At 38.9% G+C, this 11,773-nt stretch overlaps 1 protein-coding gene across 1 annotated transcript; it reads right to left on the reverse strand.

The window, feature by feature from the left end:
* Positions 1-4,968: 4,968 nt before the first annotated feature.
* Positions 4,969-6,378, reverse strand: LOC125999269 (septin-7-like). Its single transcript, XM_049767349.1, is given in 3 exon segments — positions 4,969-5,607; positions 5,609-5,870; positions 5,873-6,378. Coding segments are annotated over 3 exon segments (1,212 nt in total). The 5' UTR covers positions 6,327-6,378; the 3' UTR covers positions 4,969-5,111.
* Positions 6,379-11,773: the final 5,395 nt, after the last annotated feature.

Consider the following 11,773-nt stretch of genomic DNA (forward strand, 5'->3'; position numbering starts at 1 on the left):
CAACAACAGCTGGATCAAAGAGCAACTCAAGGAAGAAATAAAATGATTACTTGAGACAAGTGATAATGAAGAGACAACTTGTCAAAATTTTTGGGACACAGCAAAAGCAGTAAATAGGGAAAAACTCATAGCAATACAGGCCTATGTCAAGAAACAGGAAAATGACAAAATCAACAGTTTAAAGGATCACCTCAAGGAATTGGAACAACAGCAGTAGAGGAATTCAAACACAACCAGAAGGCAACAAATAATAAAAAACAGAGCAAAAATAAACAACATAGAAACTAAGAAAACAATACAAAAAATCAATGAGATCAGGAGTTGGTTTTTCGAAAAAATAAACAAGATAGACAATCTACTGGCAAAACTCACCAAAAAAGAGGGAAAACACCCAAATCAGTAGGATCACAAATGGAAGGGGAGAGATTACAACAGAACCCCAAGAAATGCAACATATCATGAGATCCTATTATGAACAACTATACTCAGTTAGGCTAGATAACCCAGTAGAAATAGACAGATTCCTGGAAAAATACCATCTTCCAAGACTTGAAAAGGAAGGTCTAGAAAGCCTAAGCAGACCAATCACCTCAGAGGAAATTGAAGATGTAGTTAAGAAACTCCCTAAGGGGCCGGAGAGATAGCATGGAGGTAAGGTGTTTGCCTTTCATGCAGAAGGTCATCGGTTCAAATCCCGGCATCCCATATGGTCCCCTGTGCCTGCCAGGAGCAATTTCTGAGCATGGAGCCAGGAGTATCCCCTGAGCACTGCCGGGTGTGACCCAAAAACCACAAAAAAAAAGAAACTCCCTAAGAAAAAAAGTCCAGGCCCAGATGGATTTACAGGTGAATTCTATCAAACATTCCAAGAAGACTTACTACCACTTTTCCATAGGCTCTTCCAAATCATTGAAAAAACAGGAATCCTCCCCAACTCCTTTTGTGAGGCTAAAATCACATTCCAAAAGATGGCAAAGACACCACAAAGAAAGAAAACTACAGACAAATCTCACTAATCTACATATATGCAAAGATACTAAAAAAAAATCTTAGCAAACTGAATCCAGTACTTCATCAAAAAGATCATACATCATGACCAAGTGGGTTTTATACAAGGAATGCAAGATTGGTTTAACATACGCAAATCAATCAACATTATACATCACATAAACAACAAGAAAGACGAAAACCACATGATCATATCAATCGATGCAGAGAAGGCTTTTGACAAAATCCAACACCCTTTCATGTTGAAGACACTCATCAAAATAAGGTTAGAAGGAACCTTCCTCAAGATAGTTACAGCTATCTATGAAAAGCCCACAGCCAACATTATCCTTAATGGTGAAAAACTAGAAGCATTTCCACTAAGGTCAGGAACTAGGCAAGGCTGTCCACTCTCTCCACTCTTAAAAAATATAACCTTAGAAGTCCTAGCAATAGCAATCCGACAAGAGAAGGGAATCAAAGGAATCCAAATTGGGAAAGAGGAACTCAAACTATCTCTTTTTGCAGACGATATGATGATATACGTTGAAAACCCTAAAGAGTCCACAGTAAAACTCCTTGAAACAATTAACCAATACAGCAAAGTTGCTGGATACAAAGTCAATATACTAAAGACAGTAGCGTTTCTATATACAAATAACAAAGTCGAGGAGAGAGAGATTAAAAATACAATTCCATTCAAAATAATATCAAAAAAATATCAGGTACCTAGGAATCAACTTTACAAGGGAAGTGAAGGACCTATACCAGGGAAACTTCAAAACACTTCAGAAAGAAATTGAAGAGGATCTAGAGAAATGGAAGAAAATGCCATGCTCATGGTTAGGTACAATTAACATAGCCAAATGAGTATCCTACCCAAACTACTATATAGATTTAATGCAATCCCTATCCAAATTCAGACATCATTCTTTTTTTTTGTTTTGTTTTTTCGGGCCACGCCTGTTTGATGCTCAGGGGTTACTCCTGGCTAAGCACTCAGAAATTGCCCCTGGCTTGGGGGGACCATACCGGATGTCGGGGGATTGAACCACAGTTGCGATCTTTCTTTGGCTAGTGCTTGCAAGGCAGTACCTCTAGCGCCACCTCGCCGGCCCCCAGACATCATTCCTTAAAGAATTAGAACAATCAATCGCAAAATTCATCTGGAAACATAAAAGACCCAGGATAGCCAAACACATACTGAAAAACAAGAAGCTGGGTGGCATCTCCTTACCTAACCTAAAACTATACTATAAAGCCATAGTGATCAAAACAGTATGGTACTGGAACAAAGACATGACCTCAGACCAGTGGGTTAGAACAGAATTCCCAGACATAAACCCCCAGATATACAGCCACCTAATATTTGACAAAAGAGGCAAGAACTTGAAATGGAACAAAGAATGTCTATTCGACAAATGGTGTTGATACAACTGAAAAACCACAATTCAAAAGTAAAAAATGACCCATATATCACGCCTTATACAAAAGTCAAATCAAAATGGATCAAAGACCTTGAAATCAGACCCGGATCTATAAAGATTATTGAGAATAAAATAGGCAAAACACTCGAAGTCCTATATATCAAAAAGGTCTTCGAGGATGGAGCACCAATGGCAAGAACTTTAGCATCAAGCATAAACAAATGGAACTACATCAAACTAAAAAGCTTCTGCATGGCCAAAGAAACCCTACTTAGCACAAGAAGACAGTTAACAGAATGGGAAAAAAATCTTTACACTCAACACATCAGATATCTAGCACATACAAAGCACTCATAAAACTGAGCCCCCCAAAACCAAATAAAGCCATAAAAATAAGGAGATTAAATGAATAGACACTTCGCTGAAGAAGACAGAAGAAAGGCCAACAAAAACATATAAACATGCTCACCTTCACTCATTATCAAGGAGATCCAAATCAATACACAACAAGGTACCAACAAGGTACCAGTGAGAATGGCTCACATCAAAAATAATGGGAACAATCTCTGTTGGCGGGGATGCGGTAGGAAAGGCACTCTCATCCACTGCTGGTGGGAATGCCCCATAGTCCAACACCTATGGAGAACAGTCTGAAGAGTGCTCAAAGAACTCAGAATTGAGCTGCCATTTGACCCAGCAATTGCTCTCCTAGGTATCTACCCCCAAGTTGGAAGGACATTCATTCCAAAGTACATGTGCACCCCACTATTTATCGCAGCACTCAGTATAATAGCCAAGTCTTGGAACCAACCTCGATGTTCAACAACAGATGAATGGATCATTAAGATGTGGTATCTATACACAATGGAATACTATATGGCAGTCAGAAATGATTCAATCACAGACTTTGCAGCAACGTGGATGGACCTAGAACATATTATGTTAAACGAAGTCAGAAGATGAAAGATAAACACAGAATGATAGTACTATTCTGAAGCACCTAGAACATACACCTTATATACAACTAATACTCAACAATCAAATTACAGGATTTAAGAGGGTAGAAACTGCAAACACTGTAATAGTCAACATATATTCGGGAGCAATACCCAAAACACATGAAAGAGGAACAAAACTACTCTTGACTACACATTATACCACAAAGAAACCAGCAACAGCAGAAACAGCAGCATAGAGAGAACAGGTATGTAATCAGCCTTCTACTACAAAGGCCCATAATAATCCCTTAGGGGATTATTACAGGATCACAGGTAAAGAATTCCATAGGAAATCACTGACTCCAATGGAAACATCTCATAACAATATGTTTTAATGCTTTAATCTTACTATATTTAAAATAACCTCTTAGCTTTTCTGTCCACAGGTGTTCTTGGATACAAAGGGCAGACAAAATAAGATAGCATCTTGGGGCTCAATCACACGAGATAACATACCCAGCTTGCACTACGAGAATGTCCTAAGAAAACTTTTTTTTGTTTCCTTTTACATCACAACATTGTTTATTATGCGAATTTTCACAATACAAACAAAAATACAGAAATGTATATATGAATAGAACTAAATGCAGGATGGTGACTTTTTGTTCTTTGTAAGAGGCCATGAGTCCCATTTCTAGTAAAATAAAGACACTGCACATAGGTAGAAACAGGTTGGTCACTAGCTTCACAATTTGCCTAGAAAGAATCTATAAATGCATTGCCCCCCCCCTGCTACTTACCATAAAGTGAAAAAAGGGAATTAAAGGAAAGTTTCCTTGTTGGTTCCTACGATATGAATGATGGTATATCTATTTTAGCAGGGCCAATATATGGAAAATACCTAAATAAAATGTTATTACAAAAATGAAGCAATAATAAAATTCTGGCTACAGAGGGCACTAAAATGAGAATAATATATATTTAAAGAATCCAAAACAAACAACAACAAAAAGTTGTTATAGAAAACCTCTAGGTGCATTGTTAGCATATAGGTTTTTTTTCCATGTGTACATTTAAACAATGGAAGTCTCAAAAATAGAGTCAACTGTGTTAGACTAAATTACATTATTGTATACGCTGCATTGAATGGAACCTTTGTATTATAATTATCATAGAGAAGCATAATTTGCATCATAATATGGCAATTTATCCTCAATAAAAACCTTTCAGAGTCCTTTAATTTTGTAATATCCTGTAAACAATCAAACCACCAGAACATTATTGTACAACAGTAAATGTTTCTTGCATTAAATTGAAGACATGTTAAAAAAAATGTAGGAAAGGTACTTAGAGCTGTTAGTTTCTAAGTACACAATACCCTAAACAATTCAAGGCATTTTAATTTCCATCAAGAACAACAAAAAAGGGGCCGGCGAGGTGGCGCTAGAGGTAAGGTGTCTGCCTTGCAAGCGCTAGCCAAGGAAAGGACCACGGTTCTATCCCCGGCGTCCCATATGGTCCCCCCAAGCCAGGGGCAATTTCTGAGCTCATAGCCAGGAGTAACCCCTGAGCATCTAACGGGTGTGGCCCGAAAAAAACAAACAAACAAAAAGAACAACAAAAAAATAAGGTTTTTGTTATGCTGTTAAATCCATCATTATGGATAAAACTGGTGCAAATTGGTCAACGGATCCAACAAACACTGATGTCCAAGCTGGCATATTGGCAACTAATACATAACTGGTGGTCAACAGAGGGCTTAAAAGATCTTCCCTTTCTTCTTGTTCTTTTCCAAGGTTCTTGAAGAGTTCTGTTGTTCTAAAATTCATTGTTGAGCTTCCCAGTTTACTTTCTCATCTTCAAACTGGCGACGTTTTTCTTCTAATTCTTTGTGCTGTGCTTCCAAATTCTTTTTCATTTGCTTGTGGCACCGTTGGAGCTCAGCTTCAGAGTCCTTCAGTTTTTGAACTTTTTCTTTTACTTTCATCTCAAACACCTGTTCCATCTCCATCTCCATCTTTTTCATCTTAGCCACATGTTCCCTTCTTTTTTCTTCCATTTGTGCAAGAGGACTCTTGGTAAGCTGCCCTTTATTCTTATTATTATCAACTCCATTGTAAGTCACAGCTGCCAGTTTTCTGCTTCTATAGTTTTCATGGTGTATATTATTAGTAACATCTTTTAAGTCCTGCATGTGTGTTCTTATCAACATATTTCTTAGAATTGTAAAATCACAGTTCTCACCATTTTCAACTGACCCTTTTGCCATTAACTTCAATGATAGTATTACTACCAACCACAGCAAGAGGTAAACGGTCCTTTATCTTTTTAACAAGCTTATTTTCTTCTTCATCTGTTTCTGGAAATTCATATATTTTAATTATATGTTCTTGGATTTCTTTCATTATCTGTTTTTTAAACTGTTGGCATTTCTCTGGTGTGAGTGTATCTGCTTTGGCAATAAGTGGGATGATATTCACTTTTTCATGCAAATGCTTCATAAATTCAGTATCCAAAGTCCATGTCCTGAAGGAGCGATGAAGTATAAACAACACTGCACCCTGCTATCAGGCATCTGACGTCTGTTCACTCGAGATTCTGCATTTAAGTAGTCCTCAAATTTACTGTCAATGTAGTCAATTACAGGCTGCCAGCAATTACTATTGTCCACGGCATCTCCAAATCCTGGTGTATCAACTATTGTGAGTAGCAGCTGAACACCACCTTCTTTTATCAAAACTTTGGACTGTTCCACCTGTACAGTCTTTTTTATCCTATGAGAAGGACCCGGATATTCTGGATAATACAAATCTGTGAGGAATAATGAGTTGATTAATGTTGATTTCCCCAGTCCAGATTCACCCACAACCATGATAGTAAATTCAAATAATCTCTTCACTGATTTTCTGTATACTTGATTTGGGAGATTTGCAAATCCCACGTAGCCTTCAAGGTTCTTCTGTTGAGCTACCATGGCGCGGCCACTGTCGATGACACTCCTCTCCTCAGCAGCGCCAGATCTCGCACTGCCCGATAAAACTCTTTAACATACACTTTATCTCTAGGTTATACCTTCTTTTAGGATTTGAAGCACGTGACCAGTCAGACCACCGAAGCAGCAACTGTAACCTACAGACTTATACTACAGGCCCTACTCATCGAACACATTCAAGCAAACTAGGATTCCCTTGCTCTTTTCTCCTCTCTTCTCACTACTTTCTTTTTTCTTTTTTCTTCTCCTTTTCTTTTTTAATGTATTTTCTCTTTTCTTCTTTCCTGCCCCTTCCATATACTCTCCCCTTTCCCCCCTTTGGAAATTCAACTATCCCTTCACCCCTCACTCCCATCCAGACCTCCTACCTTATTAAAACTCATCACCCTCAGTTTTTAATCCATTAGGCATCAAGACTGACCTCCTATCCCAACGAACCAGTACCCAGCACCAAGCGAAGGGCCACCCAGTCAAACCCACACCTCGTCCCCGGCAAGAAAAGGCAACCAACTCACCTGCTGACTCATGCTGCACAGCTATCCCTACCAACTCCCCCTAATGAGGACTGTTACTTGAAACCAAACTTAGCTCTAAAAGTGTCCCCAATGCAAGAATTTTTTAAGACCTCCTTGCCGCAAATCTTTTGCCAATTTCAAGAAGGTCAGGGTGTGTGATGAAAAGGTGTCCAGGAACCCACACACCACAAGAAAGTCTCAAAAGACAATGGGGAAACCTATACTTCCATCATAAGTATAAGACCTGTGTTACACCACCTCTTTACCTGCTTTTCCCCAAAAGTAAGGTAGTCTGTTGCATCACTTTGTTCCTTTAATTACTTTGTTATTTCATTTTAAAATGTTTTTTCCTCATATACATATGTGAGCACATATATTTATTTTTATGCCTATTTTTATCTTTTTTGGGTATGTGTTTCTGTTTTCTGTTTCTGTTTTCTTCTCTTTCCACCCCCAAATACACTGGCAATATAATGTAGCACCATTTCTCCCTGCAAAGACACACTAAAAAGGGGGGGAAATCTTACGTATAAAAATAAGGTCTTATTTACTACAGATAAGAACTCATACTTGTTTACAGTACAGGGATATCTCCCACCTTAAAAATATGTCACGTGGACCCAACATAGACCCCAGGTAATTAGACACCATCTGCCCAGACTTGAACCCTGGATCCCAGACATAGAAATGACACAGTCCTTCAAAACAGCTACAGGAAACAAATCCCATCCTGGACATCCTTAATACTGCTGGGACACCAACAAGTGCCAGCTGTAATATGATATCCTGACAACGAGGAAAATGGGAACAACTTGACCTAAGAGAAGGTTATCCTACCTCAGCAGCTAACAATAAGACAAAATCAGAAGACTTCTCATTCTTTGGTCTGTCCAAAAGCCAAGATTGCGATTTACAGATGACTGGCTGCTAGAACCATGATCGGATTGTATGTATCCTGGGACCAATAAAAAAAAGCCCTAGTCTATGGTTTGAGCTATGACCTGCACAACAACCATGATCTCCAGTTCCAAAGGTCTGACTGAGACAATTGCAATGGAATGGGTCTTCTGGAAACACAATGAAAGATGCTATCCTAGGTTCCATCCTAGGATCAGCACAAAGAACAAGACCACCAACCACAGAAGACAGATTAAAATGACACTGAGGGAACAGAACTTCTAGAACCACAAAGAAAGACTTCTTCATAAGTTCCACTCCTGGACCTGTGCAGATACTGAGATCTCTAGATACAGAGGTCTGATTTTATCACCCAGGATGGAGCAGAAATCTTCCAAACACCATGAAAGCACCAAGGGAAGAGTAAATTAAACTAAACGGAGTCTATAGTTAATCCCATGACAATATACTCCAAAGGTGGAGAAACCCTGTATCTCTTAAGCCAAGAGAATTCTTTTTCAAATGACCCCAATATTTAGTGTGCCTGTGCAGGAGGGGGGAAAAGGCAAAAAGCAAAAAACATTTTTTATTTTTATTTATTTTTTTTGTGTACCTATCTACTTTTTCTCGAGTTCTTTGTTTTGGTGTGGTTATTGAAGTTGTTGTGTCCATTTATATATATTTTTTCTTCTTTTCTTTTCTTTCTTTATGTGTTCTGCCATGTCTTTTTATCTCAAGATCATGCCTTTTTTGTGGTGCTTATCTTTATTGTTGGAGTGCTCACTGGATATTTTATTTGACACTTCTTTTTGTACTGTTGGGGTGTTTCACCTTCTTTTTCCCCTTCGTCTCTCAAACCGATGATGAGAGCCTCTAGAAAAATTCCGCCCATTTTCTGCATATTTGATTTTTACCCCAGTTTATTACTTTTCTCTTCTTCAAACAAAACCACATAACTTTAACTATCTAGTCCTGCCTCTCAGTTAGAGGGGGAAATAAGGGAAGTATCAAGACCAAATAGGTGTAAGACTACTAAGTAGTAAGCTAGGTACAGAGGGGACCACATATTCTAGCAGCCCTGGGGGTGAGGGAGGAGGATATGGGAGGTAGGAAAAGAACGAAGGTGTAGGGTGGACAAATTGGTGATGGGAATCCCCCTGATCTTATGTAAATATGTACCTAAAATATTATTGTCAACAATATGTAAGCCACTATTATCAAAATAAAAATTATATTAAAAAAAGAAAAAATAGAATCCCACCTCAAAATAACAATAAGTGTAACTAGTAAATATTTTTGCTGAGAACTGTTTTAAGAGCTTGGAAGCTTCAAATGTATTATGTCACTTAAGCATTTCAATCAGAACCTTTGGAGTAAACATGCATTTGCCTCTTATATGTGAGAAAATGTAAGCTAGAGGAAAGTAAATATTTCTTTCAAAATGATTATGCCTTAACATAAATAGTATTCAAATTCGGCACTCAGGCTGACCACAAAATAAGCAGAGGGAGAAGAAAAATGATGTGATGTACACATTTCATGAAATGTAAGTTGATAAGAACATCAACCATCAACTTTGAGCTATTTCTTAAAGCTCACTGGATTCAATTCTTTAGGAGCTCTGACTTACCAAAGTAAAATTGCTGCTAAAAATTAAAAAAATAGAATTAATAATTTTAGAATAGAATCTAGAATTTTAGAATTTATATATCAAGATTTTATATTAAAATTTAGAGTTTTTGATTATAATTTAGAATTTTAGTAATTAACATTTTAGAATAGAATTTAGAATTTTAGAATCGAATTTGGAATTTTCCATTAGAATTTAGAATTTTATAATTTAGAATTTATGCTTATTGCTCTTCTTTCAGGTCTCTTGAAATTGTACAAAGACTGCCAAAAGAGACCCAGCAAAACTGCCTCCTATAGGAACCCCACCAGAAATCTACAAATCTTTGTGTAGGCGAGAGGCATGGCACCTCCTGTGTAGCAACAGGTAGAGTGACTACAAGATTCTGTTGCCTCCCCTATTGCTCTTCTTTTCTGTCACTTGAAACTCTTCATGTAGAAAGGTTCACTTATTTGTCTTGAACATGGGAGGTGTCTGGCTTCTACTTAAAGAATAGAAACAGGGAGAGGGAATGGAAGAATCTCTCGCCTTCCCTGTTGCTCTTCTCTTCTGTGACCTGAATCTCTCCTAAAAAGGATAACAAAGAAACAGTGAACACTTTCTTCTACAGGCACCCCTTCAAATGGGTATATATCTTTGTCTGTGAAGGGAGGAGATTTCTGGACCCTGCTGTGAGCGTAGCAACAGGGAGAGCGACTGAAAGGATCTGTCACCCTCGCCTATTTCTCTTCTCTCTGTCTCATGATATTCAAGAAATACCAAGAAAACCCAGCACTTGCGGCTCTCTTGTGGGCACTCTAGCAGCAAGGTACATGTCTTTGTGAAGGCAAGAGATTTCTGACCCCTGTCTGAGCATAGCAACAGGGAGAGGGACTGCAAGGATCTTTCTCCTTCGCCTATTGCTCTTTTATTCTGTCTCCTGAAACTCTCCTCAGAAAGACAAGAAAACCCAGGCAAATTTGTCTTCTTAAGGCACCCCAGAAGAAAGGTAAACTTAGTTTTCTGTAAAGTCAGAGGTGTCTGGCCCCTTCTGTGAGCATTGCAACAGGGAGAGAGACTGCAAGGATCTGTCCCCTAAGCCTATTGCTCTTCTATTCTTGGCCACTGAAAATCTCCTAAAAAGGGCAAGAAAGATGCAAATAAAACTTTCTCCTAGAGTTGCCAAGAGAAAAGTTACACATCTTTGTCTCTGAAGTCAGGATATCTGGCTCCTTTTTGTGAGCATAGCAGCAGGGAGATGGACTGTAAGGATGTGTCGCCTTCGCCTATTGTTCTTCTCTCTGTATCAGTAAACTCTCCTAATAAGGCCAGACAGTGAAAACTGTCTCTCAGAGGAGCCCCAGTAGAAAAGTACACATCTTTAGTACACATCTTTGTCTATAAAGGCAGAGGTTTGTGGCCCCTGCTGTGAGCATAGCAACAGGTAGAGGTACTGCAAGGTTCTGTAGCCTTTGCCTATTACTCTTCTCTTCTGACCCCCAAAAGTTTCCTAAGTGTGTAAAGAAATACCCAGAGAATGTTGTCTCCTTGAGCCGAACCAGCAGAAAGGTACATTTCTTTGTGTAAGCAGAAGTGTCTGGCCCCTGCCAATGACCGTAGTAATAGGGAGAGTAACTACAAGAATTTTTCTCCATCACATATTGTTCTTCTCTTCTGTCTCCTGAAGCTCTCCTAATAAGGCCAAGAAAGACCCAGCGATAACTGTCTCCTAGAGGCGACCCAACAGAAAGGTGCATCTCTTTGTCTCTGAAGGCAGGAGATATCTGACACCTACTGTGAGTATAGCAAAAGTGAGATGTATTTCAAGGATCTTTCACCTTCGCCTATTGCAATTCTCTTCTGACTCCTGAAACCCTTCTAAGAAAGCCAAGAAAGACCCAGCAAAAAATATCTAATAGACGTGCCCCAAAAGAAAGTTATACTTATTTTCTGTTAAGGAGCATGTGTCTGACCCATCATGTGACCATAAAAACAAGGAGGGACTTATGGATCTGTTGCCTTTGCCTATTGCTTCTATCCTTTGTCTTCTGAATCTCTCCTATGAATGCCAAGAAAGACGCAGCAAAAACTGTCTCCTAGAGGCGCCTCAGCAGAAAGGTACACTTTTTTGTCTAAGAAGGAAGGAGTTGTCTGGTCGCTGCTAAGTGTGTAGCAACAGGGAGAGGTAATTTAATTACATGTTGCCTGCGCATATTGCTCTTCTCTTCTGTCTTCTAAAAATCTCCTTAGAAGTCCAAGAAAGACCGAGCAAAAACTGTCTCTTGTGTCAGCCCAGCAGAAAGGTACACTTCTTTGACTGTGAAGACGGGATGTGTCTGCCCCTGTTCTCAGCATAGCAACAAGGGAGAGGGACTATAAGTATCTGTCCTTTCACACATTGCTCTTCT

The sequence above is a fragment of the Suncus etruscus genome, chromosome X (assembly GCF_024139225.1).
Source record: "Suncus etruscus isolate mSunEtr1 chromosome X, mSunEtr1.pri.cur, whole genome shotgun sequence".
In the NCBI taxonomy this organism is placed as follows: domain Eukaryota; kingdom Metazoa; phylum Chordata; class Mammalia; order Eulipotyphla; family Soricidae; genus Suncus; species Suncus etruscus.